General features: G+C 43.0%; 1 protein-coding gene across 1 annotated transcript in view; it reads right to left on the reverse strand.

Annotated features, from left to right (window-relative positions):
* LOC133773504 (ETS domain-containing protein Elk-1-like) overlaps positions 1 to 23566 on the reverse strand; it is an 84007-nt gene that overhangs the window by 39726 nt on the left and 20715 nt on the right. The window contains 3 exon segments of the mRNA XM_062210819.1: positions 21165 to 21301; positions 21304 to 21717; positions 21720 to 22121. Of these exon segments, the coding sequence (XP_062066803.1) occupies positions 21165 to 21301; positions 21304 to 21717; positions 21720 to 22121 (953 nt within the window).

Consider the following 23566-nt stretch of genomic DNA (forward strand, 5'->3'; position numbering starts at 1 on the left):
ATACGGAGTATATCCTATCCACAAAGAGAATCACACAGTTTTCATAGGATGTGTCCTGGAATGAAAGAAATGCAGAAATCATGGACAATTTGAGATCTTTTGAGAGCTTCCTATTTCATGAAATGTGCAAGGACTGCAGGCAAGCTGCCAACTTACAAGGAATTAGCAATCAGTTGTGTATTCTGTGGCAAGTATCAAATGCTCCTTCCCATCCAGGCACAGCTCCTTACACCTGGTGTGGGTGTGTCATATTTCCATAGCATTTCAATAAACAACCCAGGCTTTCTAGGAGCCTGGGTACAGGGTGCTTTTATACACACAGATACACATTTATACATGCATATCCACATCTGGACTTCCTATTTTCACTCTCCTGGCCCTACCTGGCTCCCTTTGCTCTGACTGACCAGTGTCTTTCTTCTCCAGATGACCCCAATGAACCAGAAAGAGCCCAGGCTACTGAGTCAAGGTTCTCAATCAAATCAGAGTTGTCAGATGATATGCAGATGCCATTTGACTTCAAGTTGACAACATTTTCAATTTTAGTATTAATATATTCAGTTATTAATGTGTTCATGTTTTTCCAAACTTTCACTTTAACGTGGCATCCACTGTATTTATTTGTTAAATCTGGCAACCTTAGTTGAAATTTAACTCCTGTCACTAATTCTAACAAGTCATTTAATGCTAGAGATTCCCAGTTTCTTCACTGCCAAAAAGGGATGAAGTTGTTGGGAGGAAGCAGAGATCAGTTCCAGTACTTCTCTGCTCTTATCTTCCCCTGAGCTGATTCAATATACATGTTCAGTTAATAGATTCTTGTGGAAACTCTCAGACATGCCAAGCAATGTATTCTGTACCAGAAACCATAAAAGATGAGTCAGGTGTAATTCTAAGGAAATAGTAGCTGTGGTTCAATTTCACCTTTATAGTAATCCTACATAAATCATTTTTATTTTTACCTTATTATAATTATGTATTTAAAATACAGAAAAAGATGGTAGAGATAGAGAGAGAGAGAGAGAGAGAGAGAGAGAGAGAGACCTTGTCATTGGCTCACTGTATAACCAGGGTTAGTGTTCATCACTGGTTCACTCCTCAATAGCCAGGGTTGGGTCAGGGCTACACCTGGAAGCCATGAGCTCAATCCAGGTCTCCCATATGTGGGTGGCATGAACCCAACTACTTGAGTGACCACCAGTGCCTCCCAGGGTTTGCGTTGGTGGGAAACTGGACTCAGGAGGCTGAGCCAAGAGTTGAACACAGCCACTCTGATGTGGGATGTGGGTGTGCTAACCACTAAACTAAATACCCAGTCCCTAATACTATTTTATGCATGATGAGCATAAAACACAGAGAATTTCTCCCAAAATTAGTCCATAAAACAACAGAGAATTTGTCACAGGAGAGGTCAGCCAGGGAGTCAAACACCGATGTGCCTCCAAAGTCTTTTTTCCTTACAATGCTCCTTCTACCCAACTCTTTATAAATAACAAGGCAGAACTGAGTCACAGGACAAGAAGTGCTAAGACTCTGTGGTTGGTAGCCAGTCCTGCTTATTCTTCTTTGTGCACGCTGAAGTCCCTCCTGGGTCCCAGAATAAGCGACTGCAGTTATTAGTAAGGAAGTCATCATAACATGGTCAATTTGACACACTCGCTTTCTACTGGGAGCCATTTTGAATACGATCTTTATTGGTGCCATATCCTTTGCCTGCCTACAAAATGTAAAGACAAAATGTGTTATTAATGAGACAACCAGGATTCCTTATTCTCTCTGACCTTCCCCCCTGCAATCATCCTTCGATGGGATTCAGGGCGTTTTAGGAAGGGAGGATACCCTGGGGAGTGGGGAGGATGTTTGCTGAGCACATTGCTTGGGATAAAAATAGCTGAAAGCTTAATGAGATCTTTTTAGGTCATGTCCAAAAGTCCCTGGGGTCAAAACAGTGGTAGCAAAAGAGTCACATGAAAACATCAAGCTGGGCAGCTGAAGACTGGTTTGTGCATAATTATGAACATTTCACTTTTGTAAACAGAGTTTTACAACAGTTCCACTTTTTCCAGATTCCCACTGGCCACTCCTCTTAGAAGTATTAGTTCTTTTCAGTGACAACCAGAATTCTTACTACAAAAGTATGTAAATCTGCAAATAATTTAGATATATACTGAGGGAAAATGCACATAAAAGACTCAATATCTAAATGATTTTATGACTTCCTTCTTTCCTGAGAGTAGCCAATAATGCCATCCTCACAGTATAGTATCGCAAGTCACCACCTTCTGTACTTTCCATCAACATAGTAAGTGCATGAAAATATAGTACACGTCAGCACAAAATAGAAGTTTTTGGTAGTGGTGGGGCTGCTCCCTCCTCCAACAGGACAATGAGAACACAGGTAATTTGGAAAGCAGCTGGTTGGTTGCCTGGATAAATGGGTTTTAACCTGGAGAATGCTTCCTTCCTATCTTTTGCATCCCTGGAACTCACAGACCCTGTGCTTATGTGAATGTCCGCAAGTCCAGAGGCACAATGTGGAGGTAGCACGTGACCCATAAGCTCAAGGAGCCCGGTAGTCTGTTCTGGGGAGGGCTCCACTGCTGACCCCCAACCTCAGGTTATTTCCTCTTCTTTTGTCTCTCTCATCCCTGTGGAATCTTCCTCCCAGACACCACGACTCCTCTACAGTACTATTCCACTTCATCATTCCAACTGGGATCAGCCTCCTCACCACCAAAGTCTCCACTCCCCACCCTCAAATGTTCCCTGCCTTGAGTGGTAGTCCCTGACAATAGCAAAGTGGCAGATGACTGTTCAATTATTAAAATTCTTAATGATGAGAAATAACTTCATGGGTTTCATCAAAAGGATTTTGTTTTTATACCAAGAGACTTATCTTTGAGATAATAGCCAATATCTTGTATCTCTAATAAAAAAAGTAAGGCCTTCTAGTGATAAGCATTCTCTCTTGACTTTTTATTACATACCCATCATATGAAAGTTTAATTTAAGGGGCCGGCGCTGTGGTGTTGTAGCCTAAGCCTATGCCTGCGGTGCTCACATCCCATACGGGTGCCGGTCGGTGTCTTGGCTGCTCTCTGCTTGTGGCTTGGGAAAGCAGAAGAAGATGACCCACGTCCTCGGGCCTCTGCACCTGCATAGAGGACCCAGAAGAAGCTCCGGGCTTCTGGCTTCAGATCAGCCCAGCTCTAGCCGTTGCAGCCATTTGAGGAATAAACCAGCAGATGGAAGACCTCTCTCTCTGTCTCTCCCTCTGTCTGTCTGTAACTCTGCCTCTCAAATAAATAAATAAGATCTTAAAAAAAGAAAAGTGAATTTCATTTTACAGTAGATTCCTAATGCAGGTGTTATGTGGCTGCTTTCAAAAGAAACCGAGGCTCAGGGTGGTGAAGTGGTATATCCGAGATCACACAGCATTGAGAGTGACAGTGGAGAAATGTTTTAAATCTAAGTATATCTGACTCCAAAATTATCTACCAGTAGGAGCTATATCAGTAACATCTCATGGACTTAGAGGCCCTTTGCTATACCTGGGTGATAGTACCTATGGTTACCAGTCAGCAATTCTCCCACATTTTGCTGTAGACTTAATCTTCATGGAGTATAGCAAATCCTTTGTTATTACAACAGTATTCTCAAATGGAAAGAGGAAAAACTAGACTCACTGAGAAAAAAGTTCAAAGGATCATGCTCAAAACAAGAAGGCTTCTGGAAACTAAAAAAAAAAAATAGTATGAATTCAAACATTGTTGAAATACAATTAAAATGAAGAAATCCTTTTCAAAGAACCTTGCATTGTTGACAAACAAAGCCTTGCAGAGGAATCCTGGAACCCAGAGATCACCCAAGAACAATGAGGAATGAGAATCTTGACTAAGTTACAGCCAGAGTTAAGTCCAGTTGCCCAGGCTCATGCAGAAGGTCCACATCACAATGCCTCAAGCCTGCTTTTCCAGCCTCCTGCTCATTGTGTACCTTTCCTGAAGTTCTGTGACTTAATCATCTTTGATTCCATTTTCTGCATAGCCAGTGTTTTTAAATGCTGTTAACTACTACATGCATTTCCAATGTTTTGGTTCCTTGGACTAGAAATCTTTTTTTTTACACCTTGTACATCAAGTAAAATACTCGCTTTTTTTTTTTTTTTTTTTTTTTTTTGACAGGCAGAGTGGACAGTGAGATAGAGAGACAGAGAGAAAGGTCTTCTTTTGCCGTTGGTTCACCCTCCAATGGCCGCTGCGGCCAGCGCACCATGCTGATCAGAAGATAGGAGCCAGGTGCTTCTCCTGGTCTCCCATGTGCTGGCCTGGAAGAGGGGCAACTGGGACAGAATCCAGCGCCCCAATCAGGACTAGAACCCGGTGTGCCGGCACCGCAAGGCAGAGGATTAGCCTATTGAGCCGCGGCGCCGGCAAAATACTCATTTTTGAAGATGAAAATGAACATCAGCTTCCTCCCTGGAGCCTTTCTACCTCAACACTGGCCCCTCGTGTGTTCCACAGGATCTCGTATGTCTGATTATTCATCAATGAATCTACTATATTTCCCAAGCTGCTCCTCATTGCTACCATGAATCTCCCTCAACTTGCATTGAGTAAAATTGTTGAATGATGTCACCTTTGACAAGAATTTATGGAAAGGCAGAGTAGAAAAGCCAGCGGTCAGGGCAGGTGTTTCTTACTTTCTGCCACAGGAGGGCAGGAAACCAAGAGCTTGGGGGCAGGTGGAGACTTTGGGGGGTGAGGAGGTACATGGGGAAAACATCACATATAGGAAGGCACTTGAATTTGAAGCGTGATCCCGTTGATACCAGTCTACCCATGTGGAGGTCTGAGCTCTGGAGAAGGTATACAGTAGGCAGCAAGGAGTCCATGAAGGAAGGACTTGGGCTGTAACATTCAAAGGACTCCACTGAGCGCAGGAACTGCAGAACCCTTGTACCCTGCTGACTTTGCCATGCTCGGTATCTGAGATGAGGTAAACTTTGTGAGAAGACTTGAGTGGCTGCCCCCTGGCATCTCTGATTGTCTGCTTTCCTGCCCTAGCCAAGAAGCTCAGGAGGTTTAAAAGGGAGTGGACAGAGCCGGCAACTCTGGGGATAAACCTGCGTCTAGAGCTTGGTGCCAAGGGACCAAGCCTGTGGGCACAGAAGGCAAGGTTGCCAGTCTGTGACACATGCCCTAACCTGCTAAGTAGGATAGTGGGAATAGATAAGTCCAGGAGGTATTTGCCAAGTGAAATTTTTTAAAAATAGGAAATATGCCTAAGAAACGTCGCAAATCTATCAGACAGTATGAAGATTGAACTCAGATTGCAAGGTAGGCATTAGTCTAACCCCCAACACCATCAAATAGAGTGATGAAACTCTTTCCCTGGGGAATTACTCTCATATACTTGCATGGTTTACAAATGCTTCAGAAGAAAGCTGATCAGCAACAGGAACAGCTACAGATTGAGTATCTACTATGTGCTGAGGGCTTGATATAATTTATGTCATCTAATTTTCATAACAGCCCTGTGTGGCATTGTGAAATTAATTAATTTGACAAAGTAGCAAATGCAGTAAATGATTATAATGGATATTTCTATCTGCCCAGTATTCTGCTAACATCATCTTGTAACTTGGGAAACTGTTTCCCCTACTCATATAGGGCCTCTGATTGAAATTGTACCCCATCATGCACTGACTGTGGGGGTGGGCATATAGTCAGAGATTGGCCAATTATGAGCTCTTTTTGGCTATAATGATTCACTCAGAGATAAGCATGTGACTTTGATCTAACTCATCAGAGGCCTTCCCTGAGAATTCATACATGACCAGTTAGATAGACACGTGCTCTCTCTTTTTTACCGAGTTGTCAGGCTAACGTGAGGGAACCTGTCCACAGCTCAGCCCCCCTCAATCCCCTGTAGTTAGCTCATCTGCATCTGTATCAAGACAGAATGAAAGGCTGGCGCCATGGCTTAACAGGCTAATCCTCCACCTGCAGCGCCGGCACACCGGGTTCTAGTCCCGGTCGGGGCGCCGGATTCTATCCCAGTTGCCCCTCTTCCAGGCCAGCTCTCTGCTGTGGCCCGGGAGGGCAGTGGAGGATGGCTCAAGTGCTTGGGCCCTGCACCCGCATGGGAGACCAGGAGAAGCACCTGGCTCCTGGCTTCGGATCAGCAAGATGCGCCGGCCTCAGCATGCTGGCTGCGGCGGCCATTGGAGGGTGAACCAATGGCAAAAAGGAAGACCTTTCTCTCTGTCTCTCTCTCTCACTGTCCACTCTGCCTGTAAAAAAAAAAAAAAAAAAAAAAAAAAAAAAAACAGAATGAAACCACATGGGGAAAAAACGGAAGAAAGGAAGAGGCTCCTTGCTCTCTTTTACCAAAATAGCCAGGCCAGCTCTACTCTTTGCCTTCTCAGTGACAAAGGCATAACTTCCCTTCTCCGATTAAGCTAGCTTGCAGTAAATTTTTATCATTCTCCACTAGTGTATTGGCTGGACCATGGGTATAGCTGGAAGTTGAATCTTCTTATATCCCTCTGACTCCAGTTTGTAAACATTGTTTTGCCCTGAGAAGAGGAAATATAAGTTAGTGCCATTGTCATCTAGGGATTTTCCCCCATATCTCCAATTTTGGGGCCAGACCTCATGAAATCACACCAGGTATTGTCTCTTAGGCTATGACCTAACCTGAGTCTCCTGTTCAGTTGGGTTTGCAGGAGGGTAGATGGTGGTTTACCTTCCATCTGCTGTAGAGGACTAGGTAAGTCTTTAACTTCACAAGTAGTTATATATCAAACTATCCTCCCATCCTGACCTGCACCTACAAATCTAGGTTTTTCAATCATTTATTAAAATTAAGAGAAAAGTATAGCATTCTTTACTAAGTAAAAATATTTTTCTTATTCACCATAAATTAAAGGAATTTGTTCCAGTTTGTATTGTTCCTTACCAAATTTAGACACTTACTCACACATGTATACAGGTACACATTTGTACACACATATGTGTTTAGTGAAATCGCATTAAAATATAAATTAAAGGTACCCTTACATCAGAAAATAAATACAATAATGGCATGCTGAAGTTAATCTAGGCATAGGGAAACATAAGAGACATGGAGGAAAAAAATAAGATTCATGTTTACCAACCTCTTTTTGAATATAAGCCACAAACATTGTATAGAAACTACCTTCTACTGTCATTTGCCCTTCATCTTGGTGATGTATTTGAGTCTCGGCTCCATCTAACCTCCAAAAATCAAGAACAGTTTCCCAAAGTTGTATGTGTTTACATCATTTGGGGAGCTCATTAAAATGAAATTTTTTTATTATAAAGTGCCTCTGGGAGGAGAACCGGCACTTTGCTTTCCTAAATAAATCCTAGGAGCTCAGATGTGTGTGATTCGCTGAACAGCTTTAAAGTCCCGCCTACAGTGATGATCTGTGTTCCTCGTCCTTTTGTTTTTTTTTTTTTAAGGATTTATTAATTAATTTATTTATTTATTCAAAAGTCAGAGTTACATAGAGAGGGGGACAGGCAAACAGACACACACACACACACACACGCACACACAGATCTTCCATCTACTTGTTCACTCCTCAGATGGCCAGGCCAAAGCCAGTAGCCAGGAGCTTCATCAGGTGTCCCACTGGGTGGCATGGACCCAAACACTTAGAACATCTTTTTCTGCTTTGCCCAGGCCATTAGCAGGGAGGTCAGTTAGAAGTGGAGCAGAGGGGACCTGAACTGGCTCCCCTATTGGATACCAGCGTCACAAGTAGTGACTTAACCCGCCACGGCACTGTGCCAGCCTCGTCATCTTTCGAGGCTGGATTTTGTGCTCTCCTTATCTCATGCACTGCTGGACTGTCTCAGGATATCCCAGGCACATGTCTTTTTTTATTTTAATTTTTTAAATTTCTCTGGCTTACTATTTCCCTATCCTATTAATTATGACTTTTGTATTTCCCCCAAACTTGTCTCCCATGTCTGTTTTGGAATAGAAGTGCTACTGGTGGACAAGCTGATGAATCACAGTTGGGCTAAATTATTTCCCTCCTTGGATTTGTAAATACGTCTGCGAGTTTTGGCAATGGAGACGGAGATGGCTGAAGGATTCCGTCATACATGACTGGGTGTATACAACTTTTGTTTTCTGCTGGCATTAGATGTTTGTCCTAATCATGAAGTAATAAGGAAGAGGCCTACCTTATTACTACTGAGAACTGCATTTGCTTATAAAGAACAGGAAATAATTGATAAAAGAGGAACATGTTTCCAGAATGGTAGCTTTTGGCATATTTCCTCATCATTACTATCACATTTTTATCTGAGTTTGTTCTGGTATCACTTCTCTTCTGAGAATTAGGAGGCTATCTTGTTATAATCTACCTGCCAGGACTTGCTTCATTGCTGGCATAGTTGATCTATAGCTCCCCATGTTAAATGTTGGCACTTTTTCTCATAACATCTACGTGTAAGTAGCAAATGAGCTTTGCAAATGCAAGGTATGCAGCTATAGGAGCCAATGATCTCGGTAGATTTCTTGTTCTCCCTCTATGGTATCGGTATAAAGTACACTTAGGAAAAATTTTTGAATTAGAAAGTAGTATCTCTGATCCTGAATAGACTATACTTGTTTGAGTTCCAAGCACGGTCTAGAATCTATCTTATTTTTTTAGTATCCTAAGTATCTAGCATAGTGCCCCAGGTAGTTGCTATAACCACATACCACCTGAATAAATAAGTCCTAAATATTTCTATAGTATTAATATAAAGATCATACTAGCAACAAAGAGAAAACCTTGCTAGCATTGGGAATAACATTGATTTACAAATAATGTCACATCTCTTGCATAAAGAACTATGGACATTTAATAAAGTGACACCATATGGTTTTCTAAAGTTACCAAAAGTTGAATAAAATCAAGGTGCTTCGTGCCTGACAAAATAAGAATTGTTTTTCTTGTTTGACATAACTACAGGTACTGCTTGAGATCATGGGCATCAGGTTTTCTCAAGAAGTAGCCTTTCCCTACCATCAAGCCATTCTTTGTGTGTGTGCCATTTAGGACAGGAACAAAAAAGAATGCAGGCTGTGCATCTCAGCTGAATATATGACCAAAAGCAGTATGTTTATAAGAAAATGTTTTATACACTAATTTTTATAGCATTTTAAGCATACTGTAGTAACCTGTTTGTTTAAAATATGTGGTTAATTTTTAGAGTTACTTTTTCAATTTTCAACCAAATGTATTGTATTTTTATGTGTTTATTGTGAAGACTTTTTCATAGGAACCATTTAAGAAGACAAACTGGAGGTATTATCAGTACTATTGGTTTCTTATACACATTGTGTTAATGTAAATTTAAAATGATCTGAAAAACTCTTCTGATTTCAGATATCTCAGAACAAATAGCCATTTAGTCATCAGATTTGAGTAGAATGGAGTAACTGAGAATATTTTCATTTATAGAGCAAATATTCACAAAAATGACAAGATAGAACAAAAAACCACTTAAGCAAGACTTCAGAAATTAACCTTTTGAATAGTCCCTCTTAAGGTGTTTAAAAATGTTAACTCTATGTAAGGAAAATTCTTCTGCTCCAAATAAATTTACACTTTACGGAAAAAAAAAAGAATTAAATAAGAATGGAGGCCAGCGCTGTGATGTGGGGGATAAAGCCACCACCTGCAGTGCTGGCATCCCATATGGGCGCTGGTTCAAGTCTTAGCTGCTCCACTTCTGGTCCAGCTCTCTGCTATGGCCTGGGAAAGCATTAGAAGATGACCAAGTCCTCTGGCCCCTGCAGCCGCGTGGGAGACCTGGAAGAGGCTCCTGGCTCCTGGCTTCAGATTGACACAGCTCCGGCCGTTGAGGTCATCTGAGGAGTGAACCAGTGGATGGAGGACCTCTCTCTCTCTTTCTCTCCCTCTCTCTGTAACTCTCTTTCAAATAAATAAAATAAATCTTTTAAAAATATAGAGATTCCAATGTAGATAATCCTTGATGCCAGGTAAGGAGAAAAAAGGTGGATGACAGCAAATAGACCCAGGGCACATCCGAAGTGTGCTAGGGTGGGTCAGGATGACAAAACTGGAAAGACACCTGCTACATCAGGAAAAAGGCAGAGGATTAGACAATCGACAAAGTTCAGGTTAAATGTACAGAAAGTCCATAGGCAATCAAAGAGAGGAGAAAACGACTAAGAAGATGAATTTTAAAATATTCAGGATAGAGGGTCCAACGCCATGGCGCACTAGGTTAATCTTCTGCCTGTGGCACCGGCATTCCATATGGGCACCGGTTCTAGTCCTGGTTGTTCCTCTTCCAGTCCAGCTCTCTGCTGTGGCCTGGGAAGGCAGTGGAGGATGGCCCAAGTGCTTGGGCCCTGCACCAACATGAGAGACCAGGAGGAAGCACGTGGCTCCTGGCTTCGAATCGGCACAGTGCCGGCCATAGAGGCCATTTGGGGAGTGAACTAACTGAGGGAAGACCTTTCTCTCTGTCTCTCTCTCATTATTTAACTCTGTCAAATAAATAAATTAAAAAAAATTTTTAAAAATATTCAGGATAGGACAAACTCAACATTAAACTAATTGCTTTACTTATGGACAATGTTTTTACAACTGTGACAACAGAACAAAGAACGTTAATTTAAACAAATTTGACTGGATCAGGATGGTCAGTTAAGGTATTTATGTATGGTGAAACACTGGGATATGAGAGAGATAATCTCCTGTTTCCAGAGGGGTTGGTTCACAGATTATTTATATATTTATTTATTTGGGGAGACACAGAGAGAGAGAGAGAGAGAGAGAGAGTTTTCATTTGTTGCTTCACTCCCAAAGTAGCCTCAATAACCAGGGCTAGGCCAGGAGCCCTATATAAGAAAATTTATTTTCTCAAACAAGCAGTGTTTTGAAATTCCAAAAAAAGTTAAAGAATTAAGCTGGGAGTGGAACCAATTCACAATAAACAGGGATGCTGACATGTACAATTTTTTTAGATATATTTTATTTATTTAAAGTCAGGGTTACAGATAGAGAGAATGGGAGAGACAGAGAGAGGGGTCTTCCATCCATTGGTTTCCTCCTCAGTGGCTACAATGAACAGGGCTGGGTCAGGCCAAAGCCAGGAGCCAGAAGCTTCATCCAGGTCTCCCACATGGAAGCAGGGGCCCAAGGACTTGGATCATCTTCTGCTACTTTTCCAGGCACGTTAGGACAGAGCTGGGTGGGAAGTGGAGCGACTGGCATCACAGAGGCTTAACCTCCCATGCCACAGCACCAGCCCTCATATACTCACTTTTATAGCTAAACTGTGTCTTAGCAAAAAGTTCATGAAAAAAACTTAAGATGTTACATTATTCTGCTTTGAGCTACAAGCGCTTTGTGTTTCAAGACAAGAAAATTCTCACTGAAGCACAAGCAGCTAAGGGAGGGAATTATTTTAGGAAACCCTCTAATTTTGACATGAAGCTGGGGCATAGACAAAAATAACCTCAACCACCACACTTTTACTAAATGGTTTCATTATTAGAAGGCTTACCTGTTCCTTCAAGTTACTTGCCTACAACAGAGCATCTAAATAAACCTTATGATGCTCTGGAAATATTGCATCATGCTGAGAGTGACTATTCATGAGGTGTGGGAGAACACTCTCCCAGTTTGAGGTCTGTGTCCTATTTAATCAACCTGTTTCAGATGTGATTAAAAAGAAATCCAAGTTTAGTTGCTGCTGTGCTTAGCCAAGGCTCAGGGAAGTGCTGAGAAGGTCTTCTTAGAAAACATGCAGATGAAATCATTTGTGTGAATACTTACAGTCATGCGGTGCCTGTTTCCACTGCAATTTGGAAGAGTCAACCTTTGGAATTTAGATCTATCTTTGGTATTCACTTCACATCCATACATATGTTCAAATATGCACCCATGCATATACAGGCCACATGCTGTCACTTGAACTTATACTCACATATCATTCATGTGTGTTTATACCATGCACAGAACATGCATACACATAAATATCACACTCATGCATTTCATGTACACAGACACGTGCACACACCTCATACATCCATCACACAGAGTCACATGCAAGCACACATGTCTATGGACACACATACACACACACACCTCATCCCCACAGAATACTCACCTACCTACGGGCACATATGCTCCAGCATATACTCACACACATCAAGCATCCATTGAGGAAACCAATAGGATACTAGGTCTGGAAAGAGTACCGTTGTTTGCTGCCAATATCAGAATTGCAATCCTCAGTACACATGAGCCCAGAAGAAACTAGGTCAGCCACAGTTATTATGGGATTAACACTGGATCTTCATAAAAAAGTCTCCAGAATGAAATTAAGAGGAGATATTGGAGTCATTGGGGCCTCTGTCTCCTCTCTGATATTTGTTTGACTTGAGTTACTACTCTATATGGACAAATGGATGCTTCTTAGGTATATCAAATTTGACATCTGCAAATATTCACTCCAAGTCTGTGTTAGCAATTCATTTCCTATTGTGGTTGATAATAACACCACTACCAGGTTGCTAAGGTATAAACCTCCAAACAAGAGTTCATTTTCTTTTTGCTAAATATCCTAATTATAGTGCATTTTATATCCCATGGATTGTTTATCAGTCTGTTCTACCTTTTGTTTATTTACTCTCCTGGTTCTAATTCAAGTCCAACATTTCTTGCCAAAGGATCTACTTGAATGGAGCAGGCACTGTGGCTCAGTGGGGTAAGTTGCCACTGGCATCCCATGTGGGTAGTAGCAGTTGAAATCCCAGCCACTCCCCTTCCCATCCAGCACCTTGCTAATGTACCTGGGAAGGCAGTAGAAGATGGCCCAAGTGCTTGGGTCCCTGTCACCCATGCAGGAGACCTGGATGAAGTTCCAGGGACCTGACTTCAACCTGGCCCAGCTACTGCCATTGCAGCCATTTGGAGAGCGAATCAGCAGATGAAAGATATTCTCTCTCTCTCTCTCTCTCTCTCTCTCTCTCTCTCTCTGTCTGTCTCTCTCTTCCTATTTCTGTGTAACTCTGTGTTCAAATGAATAAATAATTCTTTAAAAATACAAGAATGAATTGAACAATCACAGATTAGCTTCCAATCACCCATCTTAGTGAATTCTTATACCACCGAAGTCTGTTTGTCTTATTGTCCTTTTTAAAGCTTCCTTTATATCATCCTTCTTTAGAATTTGAAGACTGAGACTGAAGCGTTCAAATATGGCATTCAAGATTCCCTTCATTCAGGTCGGTCAAAGACAAGATCTATTCCTAATTTTGTTTCTTTCTATCTCCCTGTCCTCTGTTTTTCAGTCTTCCAAATATGTAGACTTTAATAGGAAGTTAAATTTATTTTGACTGAAATGTACTTTTTATTTAAAATTTATTATACAATAAAGAATGCACCTTAAAAATAAAAAAGAATGTGTTAAAGAGGATAGACCTCGGGCCGGCATGATGCCAGAGCTGGTAAAGATGCAGCCTGCGATGCCAGCAGGCTGGAGTCCTGGCTGCATCAACTCCAGTCCAGCTCCTTGCTAATGTGCCTGGAAAAGTAACGGGAGATGCCCAAAGTCCTTGGGCCCCTACCATCCACATGGGAGACCCAGAAGATGCTCCTGCCTCCTGGCTTCAGACCTGTTCAGCTATGGCTGTTGGGGCCATTTAGGAAGTAAACCAGCAGATAGAAGATCTCTCTCTTTCTCTTTCTCCGTCTCTGCCTTTCAAATAAATAAATCTTTGAAAACTAAAATAAAGAGGATAGACCTTATTTTATGATCTTACCAATAATATTTTATGTTCTTTAAAATTGTATTAGAAGAGAGGTCAGCTCTGTGGCCCAGTGGGTTAATGCCCTAGGCTGAAGCACCGGCATCCCATATGGGCACTGGTTCGAGACCCAGCGGCTCCACTTCCAATCCAACTCTCTGCTATGGCCTGGGAAAGCAGTAGAAGATAGCCAAGTCCTCGGGCCCCTGCACCCACGTGGGAGACCCGGAAGAAACTCCTGGTTCCTGACTGTGGATAGGCACAGCTCCAGCCGTTGTGGCCATCTGGGGAGTGAACTATCGGGTGGAAGACTTCTCTCTCCCTGTCTCTCTCTGCCTCTCCTCTCTCTGTGTAATTCTTCTAAATAAATAAATCTTTAAAAAAATTGTAATAGAGGAAAGTGCATGATGACAATGATAACAAGTGGTTAGATTGATATTCATCTTCTCCACAACAAAACACTATTTCCACATGGTAAAACAAAAATAAAAATGGGGGTACTGGTAATAGAGCAATCTTTTTAAAAGAAATAGTCTGCTGTATAATTTACAAAAAAAAAAAAAAAGAAAAAAGAGTAATAATGATTTACTGTATTTCTTTCTTTCACAATATGCCAATTTTATTTTTTTGTGTGTTGTTAAGAAAAAAATCATGCTTGCCTTAGCTGAATGGTAGTGATTAGATGATACATTAAAGAGATATATTTCCACACACAAGCAGGGATGAGATGCTTATTCAATGGTCTCCTTCAATATCTCTATACCTGGGGGACTGGGTTTTAGTATCAATAAATAGTGCACACCTATAGATCAGTGTGTCTAATGGAATAGGGAAAAAGAAACAACAAATTCCTCCAGTAGGACTTTGAAACAAATATTTCTATTTTAATTTAAATATGAACGTGTCATTTGTCCACAGTAAATATTGAAAATAACAAAGGCACATGACACAACACAGCATTTAGGAGGAACTTTTTGATTGCTGCCTACTATTATAGGGGATAAAGAATACATTCACGGCCGGCGCCGCGGCTCACTAGGCTAATCCTCCACCTGCGGCGCCGGCAACCCGGGTTCTAGTCCCGGTCGGGGCGCCGGATTCTGTCCTGGTTGCCCCTCTTGCAGGCCAGCTCTCTGCTGTGGCCAGGGAGTGCAGTGGAGGATGGCCCAAGTCTTTGGGCCCAGCACCCCATGGGAGACCAGGAGAAGCACCTGGCTCCTGGCTTCGGATCAGTGTGGTGCGCCGGCTGCGGCGCGCTGGCCGTGGCGGCCATTGGAGGGTGAACCAACGGCAAAAGGAAGACCTTTCTCTCTGTCTCTCTCTCTCACTGTCCACTCTGTCAAAAAAAAAAAAAAAAAAAAAAAAAAAAGAATACATTCACTTCCCATTTTAGTTCATGATGGAGGCCACTATATTAAAAGACAGATCCATAGAAAATCATCAAGCAGATTTGTTTGATGTAAGTCTCATGTGACACAGAAGTCTCTATCCAGAAATAAAGACACAAAGAAAGCGATAAACCCTAGTTTACCTGGCATTTTATGCTAGTTTTGATGAAAAAGTAGCTAGTCATGGAGAAGTATGATTGGAATAGAAATGCAACTGTAATAAACTGGGAGAGGGGCACTTAGTTAGCCCTGCCTATTTCTATTCTTTTCTGTGTCTTCAGAAGAAAGGATTTCTTTTTCTCCAGATATGGGGAGAGTTCTTCTGGAGCAAGGATCTTATGACCTGCTTCAGAGGATAAGGACAGGAAATAGCAGTTTTCTTGCTTTCGTTGTTCTCTCAAATAGCAAATTTTGGAGTATTATATTCTGAATCCCATCACTACCAAAACTCCCTCTGAACTCCCATGTTGATAATTTACTGCACCGTGTACAAACTAATCAAAACAATTGATCAAAGATTGGCTTGGCATGGTATTCACCAAGTGGGTTTTGGCCAAGACCTGGAGGCCATCCCACAAACCAGCATGCAAGAAAGGTGGAAAGAACCCTGCCATAGGATTTGGACCTAAGTCCCAAGAAAAACAATAAAGACCCTTCACTGAGATTGGAATGGATGAGCAAACATGAAGCTTGTAGATGCACAGGGCTACAGCTGAAAGACCGCTACCAAGGTCCAGGCCATAGTCCTTGTGATAAAGAGACAAAGCAGAACTCGGATTATCTGCGTCCTTGGAACAGTCAGAATGGGTCTGCAAAAGCTGGGTCAGGCACATCCACTGGCCAGGGACGACTGTCTCTGACCAGTGTGCTCTGAGTCTGCATGTGAGCTCTGAGTATGTCCGTGCGCTCCACAGCAGCAGGTGCCCATGAGTCCACACATGGAATCCACCCTGGGAAAGACTTTGAGCCACGAGGATAGGAAGTCAGCAGGGAGTTGTAAAAATGGTTATTCTTAAGTAAGATTTCCCTTTGTCTGTTTCTTTCCTGGCTCACATTTTCCCCCAAGTAGGAGAAATAATGAAAGGTTTTGGTTTAAAACCTTTTCCTTTTATATTTAGAGCCCAAGGCTATACATAAATAAACTTAAATGGTGACAATGTCCGCAACAAAATAAGTTCACAAAAAAAAAAGGAGTAGATAACATCAACGGGAAGGCAAAAACAAGATTTGCTATGATAAACTGCGCTCCAGATATTGTTTGACATGATTTGATGACTCAGCTCCCAAGCACCATCCAGACACTGCTGGAAGGGATGGAGTGGCAAAATGAGTTACGCTTTCCTCTGAAATATTACTTCACTATGACAGCAATATTTTCAGGAAAGACTTGCAAAGAGATCTCTATCTTTCATTTTCCAACTAGAATTTATTTCCAGTTCTAGCTACAAAGTTTCCAAGTGAAGTTTTTATTAAGAATAGTATTTTGCCAGAAAGAGTAACCCTTGAATTATAAGGGGAATTTAAGAAAGTAGAATATAATTTTCCTCCCACCTATTATTAATTCTTACTTACTCATCTAGTACTTTGCTGTGCTGTGGAAGAAGTAGCATTTTCATTGTGAGCATAAGGATCTCTTTGTGTAGAGATCAGAATCTGATTGTGATTTTTTTATTTGTATGACTACTGATTATTTTAACATTTTTCCACTGACCTTATCATAGTGAAATTCTCCATTCTAAAATTCTCTTCACCATACCTTTGAATGTGAATTCTGTTTAGATTATTTCCCTTTGCACCTAATGTTGCCAAATTCTCGGAGATCATTTACATGTTTTGGCAATCTGAGAAGAGGTTGCAACTGGCCTTGTTTTTGCCCTAAATGGTCTGAGTCAGCCCACGGGAATGTTGATTATATGCTCTTACGCCAAGATGTGAAGCTGGGCTGGAAAACTTCTGGAAGCCTCAATCCAAGAACATTTCTTTCCTATTTATGTGTATCAGTCACTTTATTTCCTACTGAGAATTATTTATATCATTCAGAGTTTCCAAGTACAGAACATGACTTTGAAATCCCATGGTTTCTGGAAATCTTTCAGATAGGAAAATGAGATGAAATTAACCAGTAATCAGGAGCCAAATTTCATTCTCTGCTCTTTGAACAGCAAGCATTATCTTTCTGTTTTTCCTTCCCTTCAAGCCCTTCCTTCCTTCCCTCTCTAACCTGTTTTTATTTCACTAAGATTCTTCTTCTCTCTTAAATTTACAATCAGGACACTGGTTGAAAGACTGTAGTCTTACCATAAGGAGTCCTCCAATCCAGCATATAATTTTAAATACAAAATCATTACATATACATGCATGTTCACATATATGTGCAAACATAAGGAGAGAGAGTTGAAGAGAATTGTTGAACTAAGGAGTGAGTGACCTTCAGATAAAAGCAAAACTTGGTGAAGACTATCTGTTTTTAAAGATTTATTTATTTATTTACAAGGCAGAGTTACAGAAAGAGAGAGAGAGATCTTCTATACACTGGTTTACTCTCCAAATGGCCACAATAGCCAGAGCTGAGCTAGGCTGAGGCAGGAGCTGGGAGCTTCTTCTGAGTCTTGTACATGGGTGCAGGGGACCAAACACTTGCACCATCTTTCACTGCTTTCCCAAGTGTATTAGCAGGAAACTGGATCAGACTGCCAACCTCGACCCCACAGGTAGTGGCTTAACTCATTCCGCCACAATTGCTAGTCATGGTGAACTCTCTTTATTAAATATGTTTGTCCAACTCTAGACTCTACTTAAGCTGAAGAATTGGCATTAACATATCCATTAATTCACTGCATATTCACTAAGCCCTTACATATCAAACACTGTTCTGGACACAATGCTGCACTGTAGATCAAGCCAAGTCACTAATCTGATGCAGTTTATATTAAAAAGGGAGACAAGGCAGATAATACGCATTTAATATCAGAAATGGGGAGAGGGTGCAATTAAAGCGAAGCAGGATGGGGTAGTGATGAAAATTCAGAACATTGCATTAGACTATGAATTCAGGAAAAGCCTCTCTGAGTAGGTGGAATATAAACTGAATGACAGGAGGCAGCTGTGTGCAGAAGTAAACACATCATTAAAGGAACAAGAAACACCTCACTGGAAGCCTTAAGACGCAAGCAAACCAGAGTTGCTGGAGAAGCATCAAGAAGTCTGATGTGCATGGAATGGGCGAATACTAAGCTGGCCATGGAGTGGTGGTGAGTGTGGTGCCCCAGGAGGGTCAGAGTAAGTACAAGCCCTTGGTAGAGGGTGCTAGGATCTGATTACAGTCCTCTGCAGCTCACCCCAACTGATGCATAGAGAACAGTATAGAAGCAAAATAATGAGGAAGAAATACCATGTAGAAAGTTATGTGTTAGTTCAGGGGGGGAAATGGTATGATAGCAGGAAAGATAGAAGGAAATAGAAATGTTGAGTTGTGTTTTGGAAGCAGGCTGCTTCCTCCATAGCATATTTTACATCAATAATGGTAGATATTAATGCACTTACTGAGATGGAAATACTGAGAAAAGAAATAGAATTCTGTTTGGAATAGATTAAGTTTAAGGTGCCCACGGGCATCTAAGTGGATTTGTCAAAAAGGCAATTGGATAAAAGTGTTGGAAGACAGATCAGGGCTAGAGATAGAAATTCGAGAGGCATAAACTTCTAAAAGACATTTAAAACCATGGAACTAGATGAAATCATAAATAGTCAATGGTGATCATCAGGAATTCCAGAGCCAAGATTCAGGGCATGTCAACACTTACAGCAAGGGTTACGATGAAATGTCATGCATAGAGAATGAGAAATAGGCACTGGTGGGGGGCAGGGGTTGGCAAACCAGGAGGTGATATCAAGGATGCTCTCAGAATACTGGGTTTCTGGAGAAAGAAGGCAGCTCTGCTGAATGTTTCAGGGACTACGAAAAATGAGGGAGGCAGGTTAAAGCCCTGGCCTGAAGCACCGGCATCCCATACGGGTGCCAGTTCTAGTCCTGGCTGCTCCTCTTCCGATCCAGCTCTCTGCTATGGCCTGGGAAAGCAGTGGAAGATGGCCCAAGTCCTTGGGCCCCTGAACCCACGTGGGAGACCCAGAAGAAGCTCCTGGCTCCTGGTTTTGGATCAGCGCAGCTCTGGCCCTTGTGGCTATCTGGGGAGTCTCTCTCTGTCTCTATGTCTCTCTGTAACTCTGTCTTTCAAATAAATAAAATAAATCTTAAAAAAAAAAAAAAAACTGAGGATAGAAAAGGGACTCTTGACTATAAACAGGCCACTTGCCAAACGACACCAAAAGTAGTGAGTTGGTAGTAGGGGATAACACGGGTGGGGAAGGGGAGACACTGAGTCACATTCAGAGAGTGCATGGGAAGGCTGGCACTGAGGCAGGAGAAGGTACCTGCATATGTTCCAAGGACAGAGAGGTTTGTTCTTTGTGAAAAAAACATGTTTGATATTAAGAGTGTTTATTTACCTGCCTCACTAGGCAACCTTTTATACCATGTTTAGTCTCTTTGCCAAGCCCAATAGCAATAGAATGCCTATTGCAAATAGAAGCAGAGGCTACTGCTATACAATCAAAAAGGAAAGAGTGGATGGGAAAATAAATACATGAAGGGACCTCAAAAAGCTCAGGGAAAATGGAGTTAAAAGATGAGTTTATTTTGGTGAAAAATTTAGAAATGCATGTGTGATTTTTTTCATAACACACATTTTCCCTACACTTTTAGAAGATCTCTTGTATCATCATACTATTCTCTAAATCATATTTGTCTGGGCATAGAACAAGATTTTCTTGGTTGGTTTACTGTATGTATTTGTGTGTGTGTGTGTGTGTTTTCCAACAAAGTATTGCAGACAGAAAAGTTCACCTAATTAAGATAGTGAGTTAATACGTTTACAAAGTATTAATGGATTGTCTGCTTACCTTGTAGTCAATGAACACTTTTTCTTGTACTTAAGCTTAAAAATATCTTTCTCAGAGGGCCAGTGTTGCAGCATAGTGGGTAAAGCCAAAGCCTGCAACACCAGTGTCCTGTATGGGTGCTAGTTCGAGTCCCAGCTACTCCACTTCTGATACCTCCCTGCTAGAGCTCCTGGGAAAGCAGCGGAAGATGGCCCAAGTGCGTGAGTCCCTGCCACCCATGTGAGAGACCCAGATGAAGAGCCTTACTTCTAGCTTTGACCTGGCCCAGCCCTGGCCATTGTGGCCATTTGGGGAGTGAACAAGTAAATGGGAGATTTCTCTCTCTCTTTCTATCTCTGTAACTCTGTCTTTTATATTTTTAAAAAATCTTTTTTAAAAAAAGTCTTTCTAGGAATGAGACAGTTATAAATGCTGCAAAATGGCAGTGGGAGGGAGTGGCTATGGTGGTAACCAGGGAAAAACTGAAATGAATAGTAAGGGAGATGGTCAGCATTCCCATCTCAGTGGCTTCTGTGGACATCTTGAGGTGTTTTTTTTGTTTTGTTTGTTTTTTTAATAAAGAAATGTCCATCTCAAGCCAGACCCTGATTGTCTTGTCTAGGCGAAAAAAAGTGGGGACGTAGGGGAGATGTCTCAACCACCCTTCTTAAAAGGGTTGGGCCAGTCTCCTCCCAGTGGCCTTCAAAAAAATAAATAAATAAAGCGCCCCTACCACTGAAGTAGGAGACGTGTCAGGCCGGCCACTGGGGGACTGACAAAGAAGACAGAAGTTGTGTGTGTTTTGTGGAAGAGTTAGTGCGAGATCCTTCTTCCCAAGAATCCCCACCCCACCACAACCAGAGCATGAGTCTGTCAGTTGAATTATGCTTCTCCTTGAGATGGCTGGCTGGAGAGACGTTCAGGGGCATGGATGGAGTGACCCCAGAAGGGGGTGGTAGTGGTGGAGGAGGAGGAGGAGGAGGAGGAGGAGGGGGAGGAGGTGGTGGAGGAGGAGGAGGTGACGGTGGTGGAAGTCATGGCTTCTGAGGCTCCAGGGGAGAGCACCACTGGGGTCGAGAGGCCATCCACGCTGATGGGAGGGATGTGCACCTGGGCGCTGCCGCTGGAAGGAAACTGGAAGGAGAGCTTGGCTGGGCTACGGGTGCAATGGGAGTCAGGGTGCTCCGGAAGTGAATGCTGGGAGGCAGCAGCACCGGGGTCAACGTATGAGTAGGTAGCAAAGAAGGCGTAAGCGCTGGCGCCGGTGCCTGTAGACCAGGGCCAGTTCCAGAGCCTGGGGTCCGGTCAGGTCCCGGACCACCAAGCAGGCTTGGGCTGAGTGGAAGCTGCAGGTCCCGCGGCTTCCGGCCCTTCTGCGGCTGGGCAATTTCAGGGCTAGAAGCCGCCAGGCCACCCGCCGGCCCGCCTTCTGTGGGAGGGACTTCCGGCTCAGCCTTGGCGGTTTCCGGCACAAACCCTGCCTCCCCCGCGCCTGCCAACTCTTCCTTGGGCCCATCCGCTTTGACTTCTGCGGGCAGTGGCCGGTCCAAGGCAGGCTCCACATGGAGCTCTTCTTGCGTGTGCCTGGCTTTGCAAAGGCGGTGTCCCCAGCGGTGGCATGTACAGCAGCAGGGGCCACCTTTGCCACGGCAGAGGCAACAGACACCTCAGGCTGGGATGGGCCGTCTTCAGTGGAGCACCCTGCGACCTTGGGATAGGACACGAACTTGTGGACAAACTTCTGGCCGCTCACCTTGCCAATGATGTTCTTCTCATAGTAGTACCGCAAGGCCCGGCTGAGCTTATCATAAGTCATGTTGGTCTTGTTCTTGCGCAGCCCCCACAGCCGGGCTACCTCCTCTGCATCCACCAGCTTGAACTCACCACCATCCCGTGAGGTCCAGGAGATGATGTGGCCATGGCCTTGCTCTCTCAGCAGCTGCAGCAGAAACTGCCACAGCGTCACAGATGGGTCCGTCGCTAGGGAAACACTCACGCCATCCCAGGGATACCTTGTTCACTGGCCTTCTCCGAAGCTGATTTTGCAAGTGTCTTCACATAGTGTGTCCCATGCACCTGTGCCATTTGCACAGAGCCCTGAAAGGAGCCAAGCAAAGCTCCCAGAGGAGTGCGAGAAGAACCAACGCAAAGGGCCCGAGGTTGGACGCGCCTACTGTGTCTGAAGACCAGTGCCGAGGCGGCCAGTGTAGCCAGGAGCACAGTTAGAGGGGGTGGGGTGGTGGAGGCCAGAGAAGTGACTTGTTTCATTAACTCGCAGGTATTCTGTATTTATGCTGGAGGAGATTCCAGTCGGTTGCCTCCTTTTACAAATGAGAAACCAGGTGCAGAGAGAACATGATTAAATCACACTTGTGGGGTCGCCCAGCTAAAAGGATTGGGGCTGGCTGGGTGCTGAGACAAGGTGTGGCATGGAGACAGCTCTGCAGACACAGAAAACAGGAAAAAAAAAAAAAAAAAAACACCTTGAGTCGTAATCTATCACTTTCTCATTTCCTTTTTTTTTTTTTTTTTTTTATTGCCTGCGTTCCACCTGGCTTGGAATGGCATGGCTCAGTTACCTTGACAGCTTCTGGGTCCCACGTCTGTCCTTTCCCCTGGAGATGCTCCCCAGCCGGGCCAAAAGCTGCTGTGTTTCAGCCTCAGTGGCCAAGTGGTTCGGCCAAGGGCGGGCTCCACTTCCTGCCCTTCTCATTTCCTTTTTAAAATAACAAAAAATTGGCCGGCGCCGTGGCTCGGTAGGCTAATCCTCCGCCTTGCGGCGCCGGCACACCGGGTTCTAGTCCCGGTCGGGGCACCGGATTCTGTCCCGGTTGCCCCTCTTCCAGGCCAGCTCTCTGCTGTGGTCAGGGAGTGCAGTGGAGGATGGCCCAAGTGCTTGGGCCCTGCACCCCATGGGAGACCAAGAGAAGCACCTGGCTCCTGCCATCGGAGCAGCGCGGTGCGTCAGCCGCAGTGCGCCTACCGCGGTGGCCATTGGAGGGTGAACCAACGGCAAAAGGAAGACCTTTCTCTCTGTCTCTCTCTCTCACTGTTCACTCTGCCTGTCAAAAATAAATAAAATAAAATAAAATAAAATTTAAAAAAATAACAAAAAATGAAAAATATAGAATAAACTTAAAGGGAGTAGCGAACACTGATTGTTGTAGTAGTAAGTGGAAACATCTCTTTTCTAAGGGACAACAAAGAAATAAACTCTTGGCCAATGATCTGGAATGTAAATAGTGTTCTAGATTATATGGATAGATAATATCATCTGTTAGTTAAAAATAACCATTTGGGTTAAAAAAAAAGCTCTATGAAAGTAATTTTTTTATTAAGTTGGCTTCATGAGTGCTTAGTATAGAATATCAAACCAGTTGAGGATGTAAGTCAGTCTTCTAGAAATGCTAAGACCCAAAATCTTT

The sequence above is a fragment of the Lepus europaeus genome, chromosome 14 (genome assembly GCF_033115175.1).
Source record: "Lepus europaeus isolate LE1 chromosome 14, mLepTim1.pri, whole genome shotgun sequence".
Lineage (NCBI taxonomy): Eukaryota > Metazoa > Chordata > Mammalia > Lagomorpha > Leporidae > Lepus > Lepus europaeus.